This window comes from Vigna unguiculata, chromosome 3, assembly GCF_004118075.2.
Source record: "Vigna unguiculata cultivar IT97K-499-35 chromosome 3, ASM411807v1, whole genome shotgun sequence".
NCBI classification, from domain to species: Eukaryota; Viridiplantae; Streptophyta; class Magnoliopsida; order Fabales; family Fabaceae; genus Vigna; species Vigna unguiculata.
In genome coordinates this window covers 8,032,700-8,059,741 of record NC_040281.1, presented here as the reverse complement: position 1 = coordinate 8,059,741, position 27,042 = coordinate 8,032,700, and the positions used below count along the sequence as shown (strand labels likewise).

At 35.8% G+C, this 27,042-nt stretch overlaps 3 protein-coding genes and 1 long non-coding RNA gene across 5 annotated transcripts; 1 reads left to right on the top strand and 3 right to left on the bottom strand.

Annotated features, from left to right (window-relative positions):
• The first annotated feature begins 327 nt into the window (after positions 1-327).
• Positions 328-1,869, top strand: LOC114179355 (transcription repressor OFP5). Its single transcript, XM_028065678.1, has one exon. It carries the CDS (start codon positions 479-481, stop codon positions 1,700-1,702), a length of 1,224 nt encoding a protein of 407 aa, XP_027921479.1. The 5' UTR covers positions 328-478; the 3' UTR covers positions 1,703-1,869.
• Positions 1,870-8,368: 6,499 nt separating this feature from the next.
• On the bottom strand, positions 8,369-10,510 carry LOC114177899. Its single transcript, XR_003603236.1, has 3 exons — positions 9,953-10,510; positions 9,775-9,843; positions 8,369-8,408 (listed from the first exon to the last, which is right to left on the bottom strand). It is a non-coding gene; the product is annotated as an uncharacterized LOC114177899 (long non-coding RNA).
• Positions 10,511-10,925: 415 nt separating this feature from the next.
• On the bottom strand, positions 10,926-18,828 carry LOC114178716. Its single transcript, XM_028064773.1, has 8 exons — positions 18,740-18,828; positions 18,183-18,412; positions 16,772-16,853; positions 16,594-16,662; positions 12,910-14,783; positions 11,502-11,613; positions 11,274-11,324; positions 10,926-11,021 (listed from the first exon to the last, which is right to left on the bottom strand). The coding sequence occupies exons 5-8, from the start codon at positions 14,775-14,777 to the stop codon at positions 10,926-10,928; spliced, it is 2,127 nt and encodes a 708-aa protein (XP_027920574.1). The 5' UTR covers positions 14,778-14,783; positions 16,594-16,662; positions 16,772-16,853; positions 18,183-18,412; positions 18,740-18,828.
• LOC114177897 (heat stress transcription factor A-4c-like) lies at positions 18,707-21,151 on the bottom strand. Of its 2 annotated transcripts, XM_028063488.1 has the most exons (3): positions 20,158-21,151; positions 18,994-20,031; positions 18,707-18,828 (listed from the first exon to the last, which is right to left on the bottom strand). In XM_028063488.1, the coding sequence occupies exons 1-2, from the start codon at positions 20,371-20,373 to the stop codon at positions 19,039-19,041; spliced, it is 1,209 nt and encodes a 402-aa protein (XP_027919289.1). In that variant the 5' UTR covers positions 20,374-21,151; the 3' UTR covers positions 18,707-18,828; positions 18,994-19,038. The 2 variants fall into 2 exon arrangements, with proteins under 2 accessions (XP_027919289.1, XP_027919288.1); XM_028063487.1 differs by lacking the exon at positions 18,707-18,828 and having other exon boundaries at positions 18,898-20,031.
• Positions 21,152-27,042: the final 5,891 nt, after the last annotated feature.

Genomic DNA, 27,042 nt, shown 5'->3' with positions numbered 1-27,042 from the left:
ATTGAAAACAAAGTTAATGTTCATTCAAATACACTGCAACATTCAAACTCTCTACAATTCTAGTTCTTGTTGTTACTACAAAGGACTACCTCAGTATTACAATGTACCATGTTCATAACCATTTTCTGATATCCGCAACCTAATTTCTGATTAAGAATTTGTGTATTTGTTATTATTAGCGTGTGGGCCTAAGAAAGAGGTCCCCCCTTGGCACAAATCTTTTTTTGAGTAGAAACCAAAAAGCAGGAAAAGTGGGAAAAGTGGTCACAGGAATTGGGGCGGGTATCTCTTTTGAAAACATAGCAGAAAAAACCAGTAAGAAACCCACGTTCCTATTTAACAGCCTAACCGTCCCACTAACTGCTACAACTCTCTCACACACCCCAACCCATTATGCACTTCACTTCTTCTCTTTATCTTCTCTCAAGTGAAAATCTTCACCAAATCTAGAGTTCCAAACACAACAACAGAGCAAATTATGAAGTGGGGTGGAAAAAAGCCTTCTCCTTCTCCTTCTTCCTCTTCTAGGCCTTCTTTCGCATCTCATGTGTCTCCTTTTTCATGGCTTTCCAAGTTCAAGCATATGAGAATGAACTCAGAGCCAAAACCTGGCGCACTCAAGCAAAATGCAAAGCAGAATTCAACTCCATCAGATACCTCACCCCATTATGCCTGTGGGAATAATAGAGGCAGGTTTTATGGAGGGGATGATGAGGCTTTCTGGAGACTCTCATTTGGTGAAGAGGGTAATGAGCACAGAAAAAGTGATGATATTCTGAAGCCACCCAAGTACAAATTGGATGCTGAACATGTCATTCCATCCTCAAGTTTCCCCGCTGGATTGAATAATGCTAAAAGACAAGGTAGAAGAGAAGTCACTCAGAAGTTGAAGCAGAAGGACACTGGACTGAGAGAAGAAACAACATTGCTGAATGAAGCTGCCAGGAGTGTAAAGGAACTCGAATCCTTGAGGAGGAGATATGAGAGGAAAGCACAAAGAGTTTTGCAAGAGCAGCTCTTGAAATTGGAAAAGGCAGAAGAGGAAGCTGGGTTTGCATCAAGTCCGTTCTTAGAAAATGATGTGCTGCAATATGAGTCACCCAGAACAATTTGCACGCCAAGGAAGCATTTGTTTGTAGATTCCAAAAGTTCTGGCCTTGGAAATCTCAGAGAAGCTAGAGTGAGTAGTCCCCAATTGGATTCTGAGTGGCATAATCTGAAACAAACTGAGGAGATGAAATTGAAAGCAAAGAGTAACCAACAAATGCAATCGCTTCATGTGAGCAGAGAAAACCAGAGGAGGAAATCAAAGCAGAACTCCAAGGTTAGAGTACATTCTCCAAGAATGGGTTCCAAAGTTGAAGTCCGCAAAATAAAGGCAATAGAAGAGAAGAAGAAAGCAAAACTGAAGATGAAGAAAGAAGAGGAAATCGTGGAGGAAACAGAAGGGTTAGATAGCTTTGCGGTGGTGAAATGTTCTTTGGATCCACAGAAGGATTTCAGAGATTCAATGATTGAGATGATCACAGAGAAACAGATCAGGCAGCCAGAAGAAATGCAAGATCTGCTAGCATGTTATCTGACTTTGAATTCTAATGAGTACCATGATCTCATCATCCAAGTCTTCAAGCAAGTATGGTTTTGCATGAGCCGAGCCAGTTCGGGTATTCAATCACACAAGCAATGCTGTTATTGTGATTAACAACAAAATGTTTAGCTTGTAGGAAAACATTTGCAGAATTGTAAATACTTACCCTTGTTCCAGTTATGCTCTAAGTTTACCAGAATTTCTCTATTCTCATCTTCTGTATAAAATTCAAGAGGAGTTACATCAACATCTCAGCGAACTTCATACTTTAGATTAATAATAACGAGTTATTTTAACAGTAGGAGTTCTTTGTGCATATAAATCTAAATAATCCAAGCTTTTTATGATCAAATCATGATTATATTGTTGAAGCTAGGATTCTTGTAAGCTTGTATCAACATGTTCATCATTTAGCACTGTTTTTAAGGCCGAAGCACGAAACTTTTAGAGGAAACAAGGAATCCAAAATTCGAAATGATAAAAATTTCCAAAAACAGAGAATGCACATACGAACACAAAAGACATTGTTGCTATGCACATCAGCATGATCCTAGACCCATAAGACATTGCCCATGCCGGTGGAAGAACTGTGGTTAAATATTTATGGGAAATGAAAGAAAGAGAAAGGAGACTGTTCTTCACTCCTCGTGATCAGTATTAGACACCATCAGATACACCTTTAGCTTTACCTGCACCTTTTAATTATTTAGTTTTGAAAAATCGCGGCAATATGCAAATAAACTATCACAAGAATGTCATAAATGGTAATGTTCAATTATGCTCAGTGATTTATTTGCATCCCTGACTATACATTCCATAAGTATCAGTAGGGTTTAAGTTTATAACTTAGTTAAACATTAAAATGTCATGGTTGCAAGTTAATGAGCTGAATATGCGCAAGATGAAGTAGGACTCGTTTAACCAAAAACTATCACTTGAGTTTTTGCAAATAAGCAGAATCATGATGAGCATGTTTGAGTCATTGTATGTATGTCCTACCGTCACATGGTTGATTAGGACCCTGTAAGAATATGTTGTTCCTTCTCCCTATTTCAGTGTGATATGTAGTCTAAACCAAACTACTTAAATGAATTGGCTTGTCTCCCTCTGAAGACACCACACACACTTGAAAATGTTTGAGAAGTGATGAAATTACGTTCACAATGTTAGTTTTGGCAATAAAGCTTGGTATAAATTCTCAAAACTTTCTTAAGTGGGTTGGGAGCATTAGGTGAGGCCATAAAATGGTACCATTTCTGATGATCTACCATAAGGGATGAATAAATGATAGAAGCAAATAGTATGCATGTGTATTATTATTATAATCTACATCTACAGTATGGGAAAAATTAATTATACATAATTTGAGTACCTTACCTAAAACCTAAAACCTGTATCCATGACCTAATGAGTTTTTGTGAGGCATTTAAGCTACATCTACGCAATGCTTAATTAGGTAATAACATAACAGTGAGTCCCAATTACACATGAGACCTCAGCAACTCTTAAAGTCAACTGGGTGGTTACTTGGGATACCTATAAAAAAGCAGAAGTAATAATAAAGTTAACCTACTTGCTAGGGTCTCATAAATTGGTGATTCTACTTTAATCATGCTGCAGGTAGCCTTTGCATGATCAAATTAATGTTTTCATTTATGATTTTGGCATCGATCATTCTATATAGATGCATCTTCATATTCATCACTCAACGTAAGCAGAAGTTGCTAGATGCAGAATTCAATGGGTTTTAATGTGATCAATTCATAGTAGCAGTAAAGGTTTCTGTTCTACAATTTGGCTTCATGATTATTGGATACTCATAGCTATCATAAAACAGGGAAATTTTGTAGGGATAATGGTAAAAATCTCGTCCACGAAAAAAAATGGAATCGAACTATTAGGATTGTTGAAAGAATATTAAATACACGATAGAGATCGAGACCGTAGTTATATATATATACATATAACATTAATTTTATAATTAAAAGTATTTTGTGTCAAAATTTTAAAACGTATTTTTATTTTTATATAGTTTTTATTATTTTTCTTATACTATTCTCACGTCTTTGTCAATTCATTTACAAATAAACTGCATAGCATTTTTTTTAACAAAAATGGTTGAGTGGTGAGTCGCCCGATATTATTGGACAAAGCGAGATAGTGTAAAACTTTCACTATCATTAATAAATTTATTTATTTAAGTAAGAAAATGATTATTTATTTACTATCAAAACCTATAGGTTAAAACACAATTTATTTAAATTAAAAAAAATTGGATTGCTTTTTATTCTAGGATTTTACTGATAATATACTTCAAAATTTACTTCCCTTCTTTGAATTGCGGGTGGGGTGAAAAGGAAAAATAATAATGAGAAATATAGTGAAAAAAGTAAAGTAGTTTGAATTCAGAATAAATAAATAAAATAAGTAAAAAAATTATATAAATTTAATTGACGTGATAACATAGTTAAATTATTTAAGTAATATATAAATTACAAAAAAATACCATTGTTCACTTAATAAAAATAGGTATGAAATAAAATTTAAAATAAGTAAATATAAAGTAATTATTTTGTAATATTGAAACAAATTTTAAAATTTTTTAATAGCATTCCATGAAATTACGTGGAATTAAAGAATCATTCAAATTTTAATATAACTTTATACTTTTGTACAACTTTAACTTATTTTATTCATTTCTTTTACAATAAAAATAAAAATATTAATATCAAATTAACATTTAATTGAGCTTAACTTTGTTTCAATTAAAATAAGGGTTAAATATGTTTCAAAATATGTGAATTTAGTTCTTTTAATCAAATTTTGATAGGTTTATTTGATATTTCGTACACATTTCATGATTGTAGTTGAGCTGTTTATGTTGTTTGACATATTTTTACTTTAATGTTAAGTCAAATACTATTATGAAATGTGCTTGAAATGTCAAAGAAACTTAACAAAAGTTTATTAAACGGACTAAATCCATGCATTTTGAAAAAAAAAATGAAGAACTAAATTGGTTCAAAGTTTCAAAATAGACTAATTTCAAAATTCACTCAAAGTCAAGAAATAAAAAACATATTTAACCCTTAAAATAAAGTAAAATGATGTTTAGTATTAAAATGTAAATAATTTAATTTTTAAAATACATTTATGATTTTGTATTTATTCACTTTATTTATTTCACATAAAACACGGTATATAGTTACATGTATTAATTTGTTATTAAAGAGGCGCATAACCGACTATGTCTTTTATATACTTTAATAAGAAATTAATGCATGGAATTATGTACTACAATTAATTATTACACTAAATTACCTTCTTCAAATTGTAAAACCATTCCATTGCAAGTTAAATGATTTATTAAACTATTAAGAAAGAATCGAGTAAAAAGGTGATGAATGTAAAAAGAATATTCATATATCGTTTTCACTATAATAAGAAGAAAAAGTTATTACAAAATTTTTAATTTTGTCAATGTTATTTGAATTTTTTAAATAATTACGGTACTGGAACGTTTTTAGTTTTTAGGAAAATTATCATTAACAGGTAAAAATTACTCAACACGTGAAAATTACTAAAAGTTAAGATTAGTTTTCTTTTTTTCTTTTCTGAAATCTCACATCAATTAAAGAGTTTTATAGAATATATTTGGGTGTAAAATTTATCTTATAAGTCGATTTTGTAAAATTAAATTAGATTTGAAGTTTATTTCTTAACATGATATCTGTTATAAGATCATTATTAGATCATCCATTAATGTTTACTCTCACATCTGGTATGTAAGTGCTTTGACTAGAGATAAGATAAATTTATAAACACCTGAAAATGCAAACCTTTCTTTATAAGTTAATTTTGTAAAATTAAATTAGATTTAATGTTCACTTCTCAACATTTTATCTTATTGTACTAATAAATGAAGTATGATAATATTGTTGCTCGATTAATAATATGGGTTAGACCTTGTTATAATTATATATATATATATATATATATATATATATATATATATATATATATATATATATATATATATATATATATATATATATATATATATATATATACCGTCATATTTTAGTTAAAATTGTATTGAAAGTTATTTTTGAGATAAAATAGCTCAAAACATGGAATACAAATAAATAAAAATGAGAATAGCATACGAAAACAAACATGAAAACATAATAGGATATAAGTCAAATGAAATCAGTTTTATGAATGTTGTACCAAAACAGAACAGGTTCCAATTAAAATGGAACTGGTTCCATTCGTTCACCGATCTAGTTATAAAACATATCAAGTTCCAAGCTATGTTGTCTCGAACCATGCAAGGCCTCCACCAATAACAATGGTGGAGAGGAGGAAACAACAATGGTTAAAAGGAGGATATACCTTAAGGAATGAAAGGGTGTAACTTTTTCCATTCGTTCATTCAAATAAAATGACAAAAATACTTTAGTAAAAGGAGCACCATTACTCTCAAATCCCACCTACAAAGCGAGGTGTTGTTATGAGATCAATCTCCCAAATCAGCGTCTTCCACTACTCTCCATTCAACACAAAAGAACAATAATAAATCTCTTGAATCTTTATTCATAATTATCTTTGAACAGTAATTCATTTTAAAAGAAAATAATCTTATTATATTTGGATTGGACTTGTGGAGAAGAAGAATATTATTGAATTTTATCATAGGAGCATCCCATAAGTCTAGCAAGAGGAGTCATAAAATTAAGCACTCTTGGCATAGAAACTAAACAGTTTGACGTGGCTGATGCTGGTTAAATATATTGATCCTGAAGCAGTCCAATCAAATTAAGAGTTACATAGTAGTATTAAACAGCAATATACATCATGGATTCAACTACACCAAGGCGCAAAATGTGTTGTCCTAACATTCAATCAATGCATTCAATTCATGACGCGACAACACAATTCTTAACTTCATTTTACTTTAATACAAATCCTGTAGGAAAAAAAAAATATAACTTCATTTCATTAAGAAGGGAGATATGAAGACAGAAATTATTGATGAGATTCACCGCAAAACAATTGTTTTCCAAAATTGGCATCAAACATAGGTAAATGCTAATCTATTTGTTGAGTTTTACAGATTTTTTTTTTAAGAATAATATTTAGTTTTTTTAAGAAAAATGATAAAGAAAATATATATTTTTAATTAGGATTAATATAAAAATACTTTCATATACTTTTTCTTTTCTTTTGCTTCCCAAACTCAAACGCTAGATGACAAAAATTAAACAAAAAAATAAAAGAATTATCAAGGAAAATAATCTTTGAAATCAAGTCAGATCAGAAGTCCATTATGTGTAGAAAAGATATTAATACATTATCATTTCCACTGTTACTTCTAATTGAATGTAGATTTCTAATATGTAACCTTTAATACATTTGTTTTATCCTTTTTAAAACAAAATGGCATTGTTATCATGGTTTCATTCATAACAGAAAATCAAATATTATATAGTTTTCTTTATTAGGGATTTATGGGTTCATTTTTCTGTTTAAAAAAAATTAATTAAAATATTTTCTAAGACTTTATAATTTTCATTAATATAGTCTACGATTATAGGAGATAAGATACACTTAAAAATTATCCAAGGTAAAGTATACAAACAATCTTATATAATTCTAAACGACTATTTAATGAATTATAAAAATAGTATAAATCTTATTAATAAAAAAAATCGTATTTAATTTATAAAATAAGACCATTATTTCGTGTGTATATATATATATATATATATATATATATATATATATATATATATATATATATTCCTACATTTATATGATATGACCCATTAATTCATACAATAATTTTTTTTTATTTATCTATTATTCATTTCTGTTATTAGTATTCTTCATTCTCTATTTTACTTTTAATTTAAATAATTCACACACAAAATATTATAAAGATTTAATGCATCAAAATTAATCTGAAACAATACTTTGTTTAAATAACATGAGCATAAATTAAGGGATCAAGAGGCATTTGGAGGAGCTTATTCACACTAATTTCCCTTTTAAACTCAGAAATAATGTATAAATGTGTGATAAATTATTATATTTTATTAAAAGGTAGATTTATGGCTAATTCAATTTCATCAAATCGATTTAAGAAATAAAAATTGTACTTATTTATATAATGAAAGTTTATTTTATTTCTAATTTATTCTAAAATATTTTACTTAAATATATTTAACAATGGTCACCTTAATAGCAAAGAACCCGGAGCTTTTAATGGATTGGGTAAGTCTGAACCCTCTCAACCCATCATTAAATTTACTATTTTTTTTGTTCAAGACCTGAGTCAAGGATAAATATTCTTAGTGATTAAGAAAAATGTAGTTCTTTCACATCATTTATTTATATGTGAAATAACAAAAATTTATCATTGCTACCTTACTAGAGGCAGAAAATGAACCTTAGTAACTTAGTATGAAAAATTAAATATTAAAATAATATTTAGTATAAAATATTATTTTATTTTCTAAATTGTTGATCAATAATCAATGTAACGTCCCATTTAATTATTAAGCGAAATTAAAGGAAAACGTCACACAATATAAGTACAGTAGCGTAGTCCTGGGGTCTCCAACACAACCCCGACAAAACTCGGGCACACCACGATGCCAAAGAAAAGCTGAAAACGAATACGACATAGAGTGTAGCGTAGAAATACAGAAAGGGATACACGGGCCATAGTCCTAAATAAAACACAAAGAAAACTCCAGCCCAGATGGCTAAGCAGCGGAACCACCATTCGCTTGTTGACCATGAGAACCTCGCCCATCTGCTCCCATCAACCAAGTTGATGATCATCGCAAGGAAAACAGCCACATACAACACAACCATGCAACGAAACGGGTAAGCTAGAGCCAACAACATATTTAACATGCAATTAAATATATTTTCATCATCTCATCCACATAGCAACCAAACATGTTATGACTCTTCATTCAATACACTACGACTCGACTCGACTCATCCGAATACGTATAACTCGGTCGGATTCAGCGGATGCTTGCACTTGTTGTGGATACCTCTGCTCGATCCTGAGCTATGTGTTACCAGTGTTACAATGAATCAAAATCTCTCCCACCACAAGGTTAGCCCTCAGTGAGTTTCAGGCCTCCTGCTACTCCCACCACAAGAGTCAGTTCACTCTAAGTGAGACTAACTGGCTCCTCGGAGCGTCAGGATGCAACCTTACCGTGAATCCTTACCTAGTTATACAGATGGGGCACCACCATGAACACCCACTAGCAGGGGCCATGGAATTACGTCCCGACCACTGAAGCGCGACCCCGGAGGTCTCACCTAGAGACCCCAAAGAATTACACGCTGACACGGACCAACATTCATAAATTAGCAATAAGAGAATATTGAATTATATTTTTCAATTCCATATCAACCCTTGAAGTTTAATCCTCATATCAATCACATCTCAAATCCACACCTCTGATCATCACCACCCCAATGAGTCTGGGGCCTAGTCTCATATTTATACCATGTTCCTTTAGTTTCAAACCACATACTCATTTCACATGCTAAGTCCCCACCACACTCATCATTCATCATTCATGAATCATGTCACGCATATATAGCAACCCATTAGGCATATATTCATACATCGGTACATGCATCTTATCCTAGCAGTCATACCCAAACAAGTCCAAGCACAAGAGAACAAATATGCAACCCAACACCACGCTATCTCGCCCAAACCCCTCGCTCAGGCTGAAAGGTCTCGCTCAAGCGAGACAGGCTCGCTCAGGCGAGCCCCCCTTCGCCTAGGCGAGGGCTAAAAAAAACAAGGGCATGAGCAACGCGGGATCTCGCTGAAGCGAGATCCCTCTCGCTTGGGCGAGTTGCTTGCTCGCTCAAAAGTTGAGCGAGCCGCCTGGGCGACTTTTCGCGCAATAAACCTAGGTGAGCTCCCTGTTTCATCTCGCCCATCTTGCCTAGGCGAGATGGACTCGCTTGGGCGAGATTAACAGGTCTCGCCACTGTTCTTCACTGCCACAGCCATGTAAATCGAACCAAACCAACATGCAAAGCATTCTCATACCCAAATCGCAGGATTAAAGCATACAAGCAGAAACCAACGCAATCACAGACCAAAACTACTGGAAAACAAGAGCTCTAACTTCCCGTACCTGGAAAACTTAGCGAAGACCTCTACTATGTGACCACGAGCACGGCAGCTCCAAGGATGCACTATAGGGCTGCAATGAGAGTGGGACAGGACCAGACAGGTGGGTTAGCCAGGGCTCTTACAACAGATCACGAAAAAGTTACGAAAAGGGAGCTAGCACGAACTCGAAAGTCACTTACATGGAGTAACGAAACTTCCTGGCTCACGTAACAGCTGCGGCGGAACCCTAGCAGAGGGGGTTGACGGTTGCAGCAAGGTTTTCTGAAAATGCAAGAAGTGTGGAATTAGGGCAACGCTAAGGGTCTTTATATCATGGGCCAGCCTTTTAGGCCCAATACTGTAGGGCAGCCCACTAGCTTTTAGGGCAGGAAAGAAATGGGGCCTTACATTCTCCCCACCAACAAAATTTTCGACCTCGAAAATAAAGACTCACCAGGTAAACAGATGTGGATGTGATTTTCTCATGTCCTCCTCTAACTCCCAAGTCGAGTCACCCGTCCTCCGATCCCAGATGACTTTAACAAGGCTAACACTCTTCCCACGACGTTCCTCAACCTTACTATCCTCAAGAGCTATGGGTGGTACTTCCACTGAGAGGTTTTCCCTGATCCGTATATCTTCAGCCTCCAACACGTGGGCCGGATCGAATACATACTTCCTTAGCTGTGACACATGAAACACCGGATGGAGGTTCGCCAACTGCGGGGGTAAGGCTATCTCGTAAGCCACTGGTCCAATCCTCCTCGTGATCTGATACGGGCCAAGGAATTTAGGCGAAAGCTTCCTTGAGCGGAGAGCCCTTCCCACGCCCGTGGTTCGGGTCACCCTCAAAAACACATGATCTCCCGCTGCAAACTCCAAAGGCCTCCTCCTGCGATCCGCATAGGCCTTCTGCCTACTTTGCGAAGCCAACATCCTATCTCTCACCATCCTCACCTTCTCGGTGGTCTGCTCTAACAACTCGGGTCCAACCAACACGGCCTCTCCATCCTGATACCAGCAAAGAGGAGTCCTACACCTCCTGCCGTAAAGGGCCTCGTATGGTGCCATGCCAATGCTCGCATGAAAGCTATTGTTGTAGGTAAACTCTATCAAAGGCAATACTTCGTCCCAAGCGCCCAGATGATCCAATATGCAAGTCCTCAACAAATCCTATAACGATTGGATCGTCCTTTCAGACTGGCCATCTGTCTGAGGGTGATACGCTGAACTCATGGTGAGCTTGCTACCCATAGCACTCTGCAGCGTCTGCCAAAATCGGGATGTGAATCACGGGTCTCTGTCGGAAACTATGCTCGAGGGCACTCCATGAAGTCTTACTATCTCCCTAATGTACAACTGAGCCAACTTGGCCATGGACATCCTCAAGTTCATCGCCAAGAAATGAGCACTCTTGGTCAATCGGTCCACTATCACCCAGATGGTGTCATGTCCTCTGAAAGTCCGTGGAAGATGAGTCACAAAGTCCATGGAGATGCTGTCCCATTTCCACACCGGTACCTCCAACGACTGTAGAACGCCACCGGGTCGCTGATGCTCCACCTTCGCCTTCTGACACGTCAGACAGGCGGATACAAACTGAGCCACATCCTTCTTCATCCCCTGCCACCAGAAAGTTTCCTTGAGGTCCTAGTACATCTTAGTCATGCCAGGATGCAAACTAAGACGACTTTTGTGTCCTTCCTCAAGAATCAACTTTCTCAACTCAACATCATCCGGTATGCATACTCTGCCTCGAAACCTCAGTATGCCGTCATCACTTATAGCAAAGTCTCTGGCTTCCTCTGATCCAAGTTGTTCCCTAACTCTGTTTAGACTAGCATCCAACAACTGCCTCTCTCTGATCGAGCCCAAGAAGTCACTAGATATAGTAAGGGTACTGCACCTAATGGACTCGGACCCCAACTCCACCTGTATCCTCAGGTCTCTGAACTTCTCTAGTAGTTCTACCTCTTTTATCATGAGGTGTGTTGTATGTACCGTCTTCCTACTCAGGGCATCTGCCACCACATTTGCCTTCCCTGGGTGATATAGGAGTTCGAAGTCATAGTCCTTCAGGAACTCCATCCACCTCCTCTGCCTCATGTTCAGCTCCTTCTGATTAAACAAGTACTTTAAACTCTTGTGGTCGCTGAACACCCGAAACTGAGCACCATATAGATAATACCTCCAGATTTTCAAGGCAAACACTATCGCTGCTAACTCAAGGTCATGAGTGGGGTAATTACGCTCATGCACCTTAAGTTGTCGTGAAGCATATGCCACTGCCTTCTTTTCTTGCATCAAGACGCAACCAAGTCCAAGATGAAACGCGTCGCAGAAGACTTTAAACGGTTTCCCCACATCCGGAATTACCAATATAGGAGCACTCGTCAATCTCCTTTTTAGTTCCTGAAAGCTCTCCTCACACTTCTCCGTCCAAGTGAAAGGTTGGTCCTTCCGGGTGAGCAAAGTCAGAGGCGCCACTATCTTGGAGAATCCCTCTATGAATCTCCTATAGTAGCCTGCTAACCCCACAAAGCTCCTAATCTTTGTGGCTAACTTAGGATTTTCCCACTTTATCACTGCCTCTACCTTTGCCGGATCCACTGCAATCCCCTGGGCGGATATCACATGCCCTAAAAACTGAACCTCATCCATCCAGAACTCGCACTTGGACAACTTGGCATACAACTGCTTCTCTCTCAAAACACCAAGCACCAACCTCAGGTGTTCTGCATGTTCCTCCTGAGTCCTGGAATAGATAAGGATGTCGTCTATGAAGACTACGACAAACTTATCTAGGAAAGGTCGAAAGATCCTGTTCATGTAGTCCATGAACACTGCGGGGGCGTTGGTCACACCAAACGGCATAACCACGTACTCATAGTGGCCATACCTCAACCTGAAGGCTGTCTTCTGTACATCATCAGCCTTTACCAGAATCTGATGATAACCCGATCGCAGATCTATCTTCGAGAACACTGATGATCCATGCAACTGATCCATCAAGTCATCGATCCTCAGAAGCGGATACCTATTCTTGATCGTCATCTTGTTCAGCTGCCTGTAGTCCACACACAGACGTGAACTCTCGTTCTTCTTCTTTACCAACAACACTAGTGCTCCCCAAGGTGAAGTACTGGGTTGGATGAACTGTTTCTCCATCAGATCTTCTATCTGTTTCTTGAGCTCCACCAACTCTGCCGGAGCCATACGATACGGAGTCATTGATACCGGACCCGTCCCTGGTACCAGGTCAATAGAGAACTCCACTTCTCTACTGGGAGGCAACCCTGGTACTTCATCTGGAAACACGTCTTCAAACTCATGTACCACAGGTATGACTGATGGTCTCTCTCTCTCTCCCACCTCCATACGAGCGAAGATTATGAAGCACTGCGCGCCACTCTGAATCTCCCTCACCGCCCCCTGGGGGGACACTAACTCAAGATCCTCTGAATCGGGAAACAACAACCTCTTCTCCCGGCAGTCTATAAGGACGCGACTGGCAGAGAGCCAATCCATCCCTAAGATCACTTCTAAGTCTTGCAGAGGCAAGCAGATTAGATTCACCTTGTACCTGCGTCCCTCTACCTCCACTGGACATCGAGCACACAAAGACGACGTCGTGACCAATCCCGACGCCGGAGTAGACACCGCGAGCTCGCACTGTAGCTCGCTTACTGGCAAACCCAGACGTTTCACACAACTATCTGACACAAAGGAGTGCGTCGCTCCAGAGTCATATAACACACAACAAGATACACCAGCTATCAAGCAGCAACCCATAACCAAGTTACCTGAACCAGTCGCCTCTGCTCCTGTCATAGCATAGACTCTGCCCGTCGCCTGAGGCCTGTTGCCTCTGTCTCTCCCCTGATGCTGCTGGGGTGCCTGAACTGGAGGGCGTGTCGCTGCCCTAGCAAGGTTGGGGCAATCTCTCCCAAAGTGGCCTTCCTTGCCATAGTTGTTGCATCTACGGTAACCCTCCCTACGTGGATAGGCGTGCCTCGGGTGGGGTCCTCCACATGAGTAGCACCGAACTCGGCCCTGCTGCGGAGGAAAGCTCCTAGACTCTTGAGGCTGATGGTGTGGTCTATCATATGGTCTCCTCCGCTCCTCATGTCTGGGCCTGGACCCGGATGGTCCACTGATCCTCTGAGGCGGCTGTGGCTGCTGTGGGCGCTGACCTTCCACCTCACGCTTCATCTTCTCCATTACTCTGGCCTTCTCTACCAGAGCAGCAAAGTCCTTGATGGACAAGGGTGCCACCATCAAGCGAATGTCACCGCGGAGCCCGTTCTCAAACTTCCTGCATCGCCACTCCTCATCGAGTGGTAGGGTGTAGAAACGGCTGAGGTGTTTGAACCTCTCAGCATACTCTGCCACTGTCTTCCCTCCCTGGGTCAACTGGAGGAATTCCACCTCCTTGGCGTACCGGATACTATCAGGAAAGTACTCCGATAGGAATCTCTCCCTGAAAATCTCCCATGACACGGGCTCATCCCTCTCCTCCAGGATGGATCTGGTGCTGCTCCACCAATGCTCCACCTCCCCCGTGAGCATGTACACAGAGAACGCCAACCTGTTCTCTGCAGGGCACATCTTCGCATCATAGATGCGCTCCAGGTCCTTCAGCCATTGGTCTACGGCGTCAGGACTGGTCTTCCCGTCAAACTTCGCCGGGTGGTGTTTCAGAAAGTCCTCCAGGCTCCACTCCCTAACTGCAGGTCGTGGTTCAGGACCAAACACAGGGGCAGTCGCCCTGTTCTCCTCCAACTGGCGAAGGGCCTCCATATGCTGCCGATGAGCATCCTCGGCAGCTATCCTCGCAGCCTCCATCTGCTGTATCACTGCCTGCTGCTGCTCTAGCGACGCCGCCTGCCGCTGCATAGATGCCTCATGCTGCTGCATCATCGCAGCACTCTGCTGCGTCATAGCTGCTACCATCGCCTCTATGGCTCTGGCGATATCAGGTACGTCTCCCTGGGATGATTGCGAATTCCTACGAGGAGGTGCCATAGTCCACTGGCACATAGAAAATCACTTGGTTAGGCTTGATAAAGACAGAAAAAAAAATCAACTAAGAACACTCAGAAGACGCAGAGAAAGCTAAGCGGACATCCAAGTCCACAGACCTAAGGAATGACCGCTCTTATACCATAAATGTAACGTCCAATTTAATTATTAAGCGAAATTAAAGGAAAACGTCACACAATATAAGTACAGTAGCGTAGTCCTGGGGTCTCCAACACAACCCCGACAAAACTCGGGCACACCACGATGCCAAAGGAAAGCTGAAAACGAATACGACATAGAGTGTAGCGTAGAAATACAGAAAGGGATACACGGGCCATAGCCCTAAATAAAACACAAAGAAAACTCCAGCCCAGATGGCTAAGCAGCGGAACCACCATTCGCTTGTTGACCATGAGAACCTCGCCCATCTGCTCCCATCAACCAAGTTGATGATCATCGCAAGGAAAACAGCCACATACAACACAACCATGCAACGAAACGGGTAAGCTAGAGCCAACAACATATTCAACATGCAATTAAATATATTTTCATCATCTCATCCACATAGCAACCAAACATGTTATGACTCTTCATTCAATACACTACGACTCGACTCGACTCGACTCATCCGGATACGTATAACTCGGTCGGATTCAGCGGATGCTTGCACTTGTTGTGGATACCTCTGCTCGATCCTGAGCTATGTGTTACCAGTGTTACAATGAATCAAAATCTCTCCCACCACAAGGTTAGCCCTCAGTGAGTTTCAGGCCTCCTGCTACTCCCACCACAAGAGTCAGTTCACTCTAAGTGAGACTAACTGGCTCCTCGGAGCGTCAGGATGCAACCTTACCTTGAATCCTTACCTAGTTATACAGATGGGGCACCACCATGAACACCCACTAGCAGGGGCCATGGAATTACGTCCCGACCACTGAAGCGCGACCCCGGAGGTCTCACCTAGAGACCCCAAAGAATTACACGCTGACACGGACCAACGTTCATAAATCAGCAATAAGAGAATATTGAATTATATTTTTCAATTCCATATCAACCCTTGAAGTTTAATCCTCATATCAATCACATCTCAAATCCACACCTCTGATCATCACCACCCCAATGAGTCTGGGGCCTAGTCTCATATTTATACCATGTTCCTTTAGTTTCAAACCACATACTCATTTCACATGCTAAGTCCCCACCACACTCATCATTCATCATTCATGAATCATGTCACGCATATATAGCAACCCATTAGGCATATATTCATACATCAGTACATGCATCTTATCCTAGCAGTCATACCCAAACAAGTCCAAGCACAAGAGAACAAATATGCAACCCAACACCACGCTATCTCGCCCAAACCCCTCGCTCAGGCTGAAGGGTCTCGCTCAAGCGAGACAGGCTCGCTCAGGCGAGACAGGCTCGCTCAGGCGAGCCCCCCTTCGCCTAGGCGAGGGCTAAGAAAAAACAAGGGCATGAGCAACGCGGGATCTCGCTGAAGCGAGATCCCTCTCGCTTGGGCGAGTTGCCTGCTCGCTCAAAAGTTGAGCGAGCCGCCTGGGCGACTTTTCGCGCAATAAACCTAGGCGAGCTCCCTGTTTCATCTCGCCCATCTCGCCTAGGCGAGATGGACTCGCTTGGGCGAGATTAACAGGTCTCGCCACTGTTCTTCACTGCCACAGCCATGTAAATCGAACCAAACCAACATGCAAAGCATTCTCATACCCAAATCGCAGGATTAAAGCATACAAGCAGAAACCAACGCAATCACAGACCAAAACTACTGGAAAACAAGAGCTCTAACTTCCCGTACCTGGAAAACTTAGCGAAGACCTCTACTATGTGACCACGAGCACGGCAGCTCCAAGGATGCACTATAGGGCTGCGGTGAGAGTGGGACAAGACCAGATAGGTGGGTTAGCCAGGGCTCTTACAACAGATCACGAAAAAGTTACGAAAAGGGAGCTAGCACGAACTCGAAAGTCACTTACATGGAGTAACGAAACTTTCTGGCTCACGTAACAGCGGGGGCGGAACCCTAGCAGAGGGGGTTGACGGCTGCAGCAAGGTTTTCTGAAAATGCAAGAAGTGTGGAATTAAGGCAACGCTAAGGGTCTTTATATCATGGGCCGGCCTTTTAGGCCCAATACTGTAGGGCAGTCCACTAGCTTTTAAGGCAGGAAAGAAATGGGGCCTTACAATCAACACCCATAACCATAACTGATGTGTCCTGAGTCATTCATAAATAAGTCATTCATATTTTAACTTTGTATAAATATACATATTTTTGTTTTAGTTCTAATAGTTATGTTATTTTTTTAACCGTAATCCTTACAAACATATTATTTTAGTCTATAATAACATCATATTTTTATAATGTCAATATCATTAGTTTGTAAATTTTGAATAAATGACATGTAATAATGGCATACCTTAAATTTGATGGAAAAATTTAATGACAAGGATATTTTTTTCAAAAAATTTGTAAGAAACTGAAAGGTTGTCTAAAATAAAAAAGGAATTAAGAATTTAATTGCTAACATACATATCTATATTTATTTCTTTGTAGTTTAATTTGAATCCTAAGAAAATAAAATACGATGCTAAATTACAATATTAATTAACTTGTTCTATTAGAATTATTAGTGACAAGTTTCTTATGCGGATGTTATTTATCAAGTTTCTCATACTTTGTAGTAGTATTTTAAGAAAATGAATAATGAAAATTAATTTCACTAGAAAAACATTAAAAAGAAATTGAATCAGGACACCAAAAACTTTGTTTTTTATCACCTGATCAATTTTTTACTGTCTACGGATAGTTCTGTTATTCATAAACATGAATAAATAACTGGCATACAAAATTTTGATAATTTATCAAACTTGCTATCTTGGCATGGCAGCAAAATGCAATGCAGTATGCATCCACTTTCCATTCTTGTCTTCAGCATTAGATATTAAACATGATGTGCCTAACACAGAATAACTGCTCTAAATGAACTTCTACAAAATGGTATGACACATCTTATAACAGCTCTATTTCTCCTTCTGTAAATCCTTTTGCTATTCAACAATATATGTCATAGAATGAGTGACAACTTATAATCCTGTTTGATTTGTTAAATATTTGGTTTTGATTTCTTGTTCTTGTAAATATTACCATAATATTACATTGTTTTCACTGATTTGTATAACAAATGGTGGACACGGTTGTTTTCAGCACCGTTTCTATAGATTTCTTTGAAAACAACAAACAAAGTGATAACAAGGTAACATTTCTGTAATTATTTCCGAAAACAAGAAATAGAAACAGAGAAAGTTTTGCAAAACCAAACAAATCCCAAATATTTCTAAGTTCTTTCGGCTCCATGTCCTTGAAAACTACTAGTCAGCAATCATTACCTATTGGCCTTCCCACATCAGTTCAAAACCCAGGTCAATTTTGAATCGTAGGTTCAGTTCAATCCAATGTAATTTTCACTTCAGCAGTTTGATGATTGGACAGTAATTTAACTTTACCCTTCCATCATGAATTTCTTCCTGTGAACCTTTTCCTCCTCATGTCAGCCTCAGCTTTTGTCTATGATAATAGAATAGTGAAATTGACAATATAGGTCCCTGTGAAAATTATTCTGTGAAGAAAATTTAGGCAGAAGTACTCTACTGCAATTCCCATTCTCAAATGACAAATCCTAGTTTCCATTTCCAGTAATATCTCTAAATGCAGTACTATGATATGAATAAATTCATGAAAACAAAAGTCTTTTCCATTCCAGAGAAGCAAGACTTTCTCAAAAATACTATCAGTGTTCTTAGAGACGATCAAAAAAATGAAAGAAACAAAAAAATCAGTGCTCGTGGTATCAAATTGTGAACAAAAAAATCTGCCATATGGTACAAGTAACGTTATAAGGGATCAAAAGGAAGAAAGAACAAAGGTAGATTAGTGATAACCATACCATCAAGGTTCTAAATTAAGGTTATGATTGCAGTCATGATTGCCGTTGCAGTAGCAGCACAATGCAGTACTGAAGATGCGTGACATGATCTACAATTTGAAAGCATGAACCAACCACAGTTCAGAACAGGTATAATAGATCTAGAAGAAACCGTGATCAGCAACGAATCAATGGAGGATGCATCCTATCCAAAATAAGGAGAATGTATTTATTGTAGACAAAATAAAAAAACCATGCAAACCTATATTTATTACATGTGATTGTACAGAAGTACAAGCAAGAAGAATAAATTATTGCCACTAAGTTTTCTCTGCTTGACCAACATGCCCCATCGGTTCTGAGTGATTATTCGCATTCCGTATATTCCACCAAAATTTGCTAAGGTCATTAGGTTTTCCTTCATTCTTTCTGCCATCAGAATCCTTTCTTTCTGACTGCACTTCCTGTGTTTCTGATGCACCAGGATCCTCTGTCAAGAACTGTTCCCAGAATACATCATTCACTCCAGTCGCTGCGACAGTGATTCCTGCAGGTTGATCTTTTGATGCAACTGGATCTGGAACAGCAGCTACAGTTGGCTCGGAATTCATATCAATTCCAGATGATTTAGCCCGAATTTCAACATCTAATTGCGCACAAGATATGGATGGACTATCAGCACAACTTGTAGATTCATCAACATCCATGTTTGACTGAATTTGAGCGAAGTTGTCGCCAATATCATGTGCAATAGCCTCCCAAAATGCTACGGATGATTCAAGCTGATCCAATCGCTCCACATTCAATGTCAAGACAGTGCTATTATCTGCATTTTCTCTTGGTAACATTTGAGCGGTTTCAATAGCATCTTCAATACTAGCTTCTTCATAGTAGTGGCCACTTCTCGGCAACCTTCGTTTTCTATCCATAGTTTCTGTCAGAGGCAAGATATTTACAGCAATCACAGGTTTCTGCAATACATGAGAAACCGAAGAAACCATCCTGTGTTGCTTTTGTTCTAACTTTTCCAACCTATCGTTCGAGCAATGTACTTGTATCTCATATGTCTGCCACTCATGCTGAAATTTCTGCAATTCGGCTAGAAGTCGCTCTTTATCATGTTTAAGCTTCTCTATTTCATTAGTAAAACTCTGCCTTTCTGATTCCCCTAATGGACCCTGTGCTTGGAGATTCTGCAAAGAATGGCTATGAACCGGCTTCCGTCTATGAATGTTCTTCATAAGATGAGGTTGCCCTCTTACAAAATCATCATTGGCAAATTCCCATTGTTCCGGATCAATTTTTCTAAATCCCTGCTCAAATAAAGTGGCAACAATTCAGTTTAAGCAATCAAAAGCAGAACAGAGCAATACACACAACACAAAGACAATTAGTATTCACATCAACAATTTCAAGATAGCAAGATCAAATTTGCTTACATATGTGTTGAGCTGCCTGATGAAACTTGAGAAGTTGTTGTGCTTAAAGAATCTAGGCAGCAAATCCCTTGCAAATTCTGGAGGATTCCACACAACGAAACTTTTACTAGAGGCACTCCACGAAACAACTGAATTCGTGGAAGGATCATCCACCATCTCATAAGTCTTCACCAGGAAAGGGGGCAGGGAACATGAACTACCCAGTGCCTCATCCATCACTCAAACCAAACTTCAATCAACCCCACTCACAAATCTCAGCCTCCCAGATTCAAAACCCAAACACAAAATCAAACTCCAAACTTTCAAAAGAAGTCAACCCTTAATCACCAATGGGACATTCCATAGAACCTCCCACCAAAAAATAACCTTTTTTCTTCCCAAATCTGACCAAGACAAAATCCAATAACATAAAATTCCCACTTTCAGCAAAATTAATAACAGCCAATTATTGCAAAACCCCATTTGCCAAAGGAGAACAACCCATAACCCATTATATCAACCAAACCACGAGGCAGAAAAAGTTTTCAACTTTCTCTCCTCTGCTAACCCCAAATACCCAGACAAACAACGTTTATTCTCGGACAAATTTTACAGAAGAATCGTGGGTTGAATTTCCCCAAATATGTTAACGTAGTGTTCTTCTTTCCCTGGATGGGAAAAATTGGAGAAGCTTGCACGTAAAGCAACAGTGATTAAATTATATAAAAGAAAAATGGCAATTACGCTATTGGAGCTTTGCACCTGAAAACGGGGAGGGAGAGAGAGCAGAGAAATCGCAGAGAAGAAAAAGAAGGTCTCCTTCTGTTTCTGGCTGATTCCAAATTTCTAATTGCTCGGATCCTTTCTTCAATTTCCAGTTTTGTTTTTGGGGTTGAACGAGGGTCAACGCGTGTTTGATTTGAAAAAGGAAGGGTACCAAAGGATTAACAATGAAAATAAAAGTGAACAAATGCAAGCAGAGATGTAATAAAACAAGAACTAGGAATAATATCTGATAATATTATACTTCAATTCAGAAAAACAAATTGAAATACTAAGATCTTATCTTGATTTATAGTAATATACTATGAGAATTAGAATGAATGATGTTAACTTCTCCTTTAGCAGCGAGTATATATAAGTGAGACATTATTAAAATGGAAAAATAAAATTATTCATACATTTAATACTACATTTAATAAAGGTAAACGTTTAGTTCAATAAATATTTATCTTTAATACATCATTAAAGTAAACTTAGTTTTAACTGATATTTTATTTAATACGAGTCATTCGTTATTATAGCATTGATTTAAGATAATTTGTGAAAATCGTGTGTAATTGGTTCAAGTAATTTGTGAAATTTATAGAGAAAGTTTGAAAAAAAAAAATATTTACTTCAATATAATAAGGCTAAATTAGTTCTTTGGCTTAAAATTGTGTTGAACAAATTCAAGTAGTTTTCTTTTTTCAATATGTTTATGCTAAGCTTCACTGCCATTATAAAAGTTCTTACTAAAATAATAAAAATAAAAAAAAGCAAAGAAAAATGTGAGAGACAATATCAAATCAATGATAAAATTATATTATAGGCAAAAAAACCTAATATGAAAAAAAAATCCATGATTTTCTTCATGAAAATCATTTTATACTTTGAAATTCATATATCAAAATAAAAAAAATTATCATTAGTCAATCCTCTCATTTTAAAATAGATAATTTATTTTTAGAAGTTTTGCATTGAAGGATTTAACATTAACTTTCTTTAGTCTACTTCTACCAAATTTTTTTGTAGTTTGTATCGGTTCATCCTCCTTTGTATTAGAATATTTTCCCTCATCAAATATATTAGTCCTAGTCCATTTATAAGTTATTTTAAATTATTCCACAAAACGAGTATCCTTAAACGTCAAAGAATTATGAATTGTTGTTGAACTACTATGAATCGAATATGTAAATCTTACAAATTATTAATGATGAGAGTGACATATTTCAAAAAAAACATATTAACTAAGGAATCAGATTCTACTGGCATACCACCATCAAAATTCTTAGTAAGAGAAAATCTATTTAAAACAACAAATATTATCATGATTAATTACCACTAACTTAGACGGTGACTTAGCGCAAGAAACTGTACCATAATAGGGTACACCATAAAAGAATGAACTAAGTACTACACCAATTAAGTTTTTTTTTTATGAAAATTTGATTCAATTAGGTCAATTTCATTAGATTTATAAAAAATGGCATTAAAAACATATCATGTGTCAATTTTTGATTTTTTGTTTTTACTTTTTCATTTTTATTTAATTTTTTTAATTGTTTGTTCACGTGTCAAGTTTGTGTTGTGTCACGTAACACTATTAATATCACATGACAATGTAAATGTCATGTGCTAGTGTCACTAATAAATGTCATTATCTCATATTCAATTTAGTTATGTATTTATTTTTTTCATTCAATTGAATCCCATCTTTCATTGTAAATGATGCAATGTTGTCCTTCTCTAAATTGGGACCAATTTTATTTTTCGTATAAATGTTATATTGATATTTTTGTTTAAATTGAAATTTGTATTAAATATTTTAAAAATTATTATAAACCAACTTTAATGATATTATTGAATTCCCTTTTAATAAAGTATAGATTAATGATATGGTAGTTCAAAATACTTACCCTTTTTATAAATATAATTTAAAATTATTTAATAAATGTAATAATATTTATGAATCATATTTTCATATATTTTTGTTAATTAAAATAAATTTCATATACTTAAAGCCAATTTAAATGTATTTATTACAAGAAATTAATAAACAACACATTAATTCTAATTTTTATATTTTGAATTATTTATGATTATTTTTTTTTATTTCAATTTAATAGGAGTTTATATAAAACAATACTTTTAGTCTTATTTTAACTAATAAAAATATCAGTATAACATTTATACAAAAATACAAATTTAGTTTCAATTTGGAGAAAGACAACATAATTTCATGTAAAAGAATAGGACTAAATTAAATAAAAAAATAAATATAAGAACCTAATTGAATATAAATAAATAACAATTAACGTGTGACTAACATTAGCGCATGAAATTGAAACTGTCATGTCACACGAATAACGTCGCATAGCACGACACTAAACTCACACATGCACATACAAACTTAAGATAAAAAACAACTTCAAAAAGATAAATAAAAAAAAAACTACATGTGTCATTTCAATGTTACTAATACAAATCTAACAAAAAAAAATACGAATCAATTTTAAGAAAAAATATTTAGTGAAACCAAAACAAAATAAGAGAATAGTTCAAGTTCAACAAAGTTCGAATCCAAAGACTAATTTAGTTTATGATAAATATTGATATATGTCACTTATAGTCTATTAAAAAATTACAATCTTAATAAAAAAACACTAACTACGGTAATTTTGTTTAAATTGCATTAATTATTAAGATATATTTATATTTAGCTTTTGGTACATTTTTATTAGAGAAAAAAAAATTAACTTTATTATGCAATCAATCTTATATATAAGTCTTTTACTTTTTATTTTTGCAAATTTAAGATTTTGATTATTTTCTTTTAAGTTTAATTACATATTAAAGTTACTTCTTACTTCAACATACATAAGTGACAATAAGTGAAACTAAACATGCACTCAAAATTATATTATTAATTATTAAAAAAGTTAAATTAAAAAAATGTTGTATTAAAATATTGATTTTTTATTTATTGTACTAAAAAGGAATAATATCAGTATGCCTGTATTGAACTAACTATGTATTAAAAAAAATAAAATGTGAGACAAATATTCTCTCCTACATTCAATATTTATTCTTACATTCAATATTTTTTTTTCAAAACAATTTGGTTTATTTAGCTTTTTCTTAATTTTTTTTATATAAAGTTATTGAAAACTAAAATTATATATATATATATATATATATATATATATATATATATATATATATATATATATATATATATATATATACCATATGGATATATTCATTTTGAAGAGCCGGATTGACGTTCAAAGAAATTTGCACAACGCTAATCAGCTGCAATTTTCCCTTAATGTGGTGATCACTATGAAAATCAAATAATTATGTGTCAACGAACGACTTCCCGTAGATGATGCCACACGAATTATACACTAAGCGTCATGACTTCAATGGTTGATAATATGAAATTATGTCAACGTTCAACTTCCCTTAGAGGCAATAATCACTTTAGAGAGATCATAGAATTATGACTTAATGAACGATTGCCTGCAGATGATATCACACAAGCAATATGAAATAATGTGTCAATGAACAATCAGGTCTCCTATAACGTGGCGATCACTCCATAAATTATGGAATTAGGTGTCAGCAAACGACCTTAGTAATGTTAAATGGCTAACTACGAGTCAGGTTCATGTTTGACACAAATATGTTAGATACTTTTATGACTCAAGCACGACGTGCGGTCGCCATGACCGAACAACGTCTAAGATAAGTAAGTTTGCTAGTAATTAAGAATAAACAGGTCAGTAATTAGATTTTTTAAGCAATTAGGTCTCGATTAGATCAATCTTAATCAAAGGCCCATATAAAACACTATAAACAGAGGTCAAAGGTAAGGTTGTTGGAATTTTTCTCTTGCATTTATTGACTTCACTGAACGTACCCTTACTGACTTAATCATTGAAGCCTCTTTGGCATGTATCTCGATTGACCGAAAGACCGAACGAACAATAGCGACATCAAACAAAGAGCTAGAATAAAAACCTAAAGATTGGACAGATTGTTTAAACAGACGTTAGACCCCTACACCCAAAACCATATATAAAATATAAATTCTCAATTTGTTATATATATACCAAAAATGGATTCTATTATATTATATAAATAATATAATACATTATAAAAAAATTAAAATAATAATGGATAAACTAAATATCAATAAAAATATTAAAAAATAATTATAACAATTAATAACAATAAATAATAATGTCATTGATATTAACAATAAAATTATAATTTAACAATTAAGCACAATTTACTTAAATAATTTCATCAACTAAAGTATATTTTTATTTAAACTAATCACTTACTTCTTATTTTAACACAATTTCAAAAATAACTAAAACACGGGTAAAAAAAACACTTTTAATTCCATATCACCCAAAACTAAAGCAAAACATGTAAGAAAACACACATATTGTAACGGTATTTTTATTAATTTTGCTTTTTATGTGTTAAATTTAATTTAATATATTGTTTAAAAAAATAAATAGATTAAATAGAAAAAAGCAGTAAATTATAACAACTGAAATTATATAATACATTTGAAAGTGGTAACACTTTATTGCGCAATAATCACATATATTAATATAAAAATTACAAAATTACAAAATGTTATAATTACTTTATTTTTAACAGAACTTCTACTATAAAATGAATAAATATTAATATCTTCAAAAAACTATATACAAAAAAGTGGTATAAGTTATTTATCCATTATCAAGGACAATGAAGTGCACTAAAAGACGTGTTATATTATATCTATATTCTATTCCCTTCTATAATTATCTGTCTATATTCCCAAACCTTGGATTGTTTGAAAATGATCTACAATTAAAATGCATATCTTTAATAATAATAATAATAATAATAATAATAATTTCCTTTCAATTAAAAATAACATGAGGATTTGTTTATAAATTAATTTATATACATAAACTATTTCTTTTAAAATACTTATGGAAAAATTTATGCCATGGACAGCAGTGTCACCAAATTTAACAGCTCTTCCCATTTACTGTGGATTTACTATTAAGCCAACAAATCACAACTCCAGATCTTTCTAGTCTAACCTATTGGCTCTGTCATCATTGCAACACTAAGCTTTTACAAAACTCAGAATCATCACCAACAAAGTAAAAAAGATCCTTTTAGACGCTTTTCTTGGTCACTTTTGCATTTGTCACATTGGTTGCAATATGTGGTACAGGTTTTTCGGACAGAACATGTCTGATATCTGGTACTGATAACAGAGGGGATAAACTCATCCTGTTTATTTTTATGGCTCAAACTTAGTTTAGGATTCGATTTCTATGCATAAACTTCCATAATTGCATAGTTGCATAAGGAAAATAGTTATGGCCTACAACTATTTTAAGCATCTTTTCTACCTTTTAATGATGCTGTGCATTCTGCACTGGATTGGAGAATGCTAGAATATACCACATGGCGAATTCCTTTTCTTCTCTAAGACATTGATTCCATCTCATATCACCATCAAAAAAAATAGCCGTCATTTGACTGAAAAGCTTGGTCTAATATGCATTATCACCTTCAAACAAAGGTTGGAGTGTCCAACTGAAACTGGTATCCATACTCCAGTATTTTCAACAGTGGAGAATCCGAATAAAAAGCCTAACCAATCCTTTTCATCTTTATTCTTTTCTAATGTTTTTTCTGCTATACTCGAAATTTAGTCTGGATGAATTCATACTGTGTCCTTCAATACCAGATAAAAAGGATCACAATACTCCTCAGTAACATGATATTTTTCGAGCACCACGGATCAAACAAAGAAAATTCATGATACTTAAAAGTCTAACTTTCTGAGAAAATTCAGATTGATGTCAAAAGAACGGAACTTTCATAGTCAAAAATGAAAGGGTCTGTTTAGGCGTCTTCGTGTCAAACAGGGGAACCTTCAACTTTCCACACTGATTTTCTGGTTAAGGTTTCTGTACTTTATTACTGTTGCTATTGCATAGGAGATCAAGAAAACGATGTCGTTCAAACGAGGAAACCATCTCATTCAGTTATTTATTAATCATTATACCCTGATAAGACGGGTTAACTAATATTTGGAGTGGATTTACGTACTTAAAAACT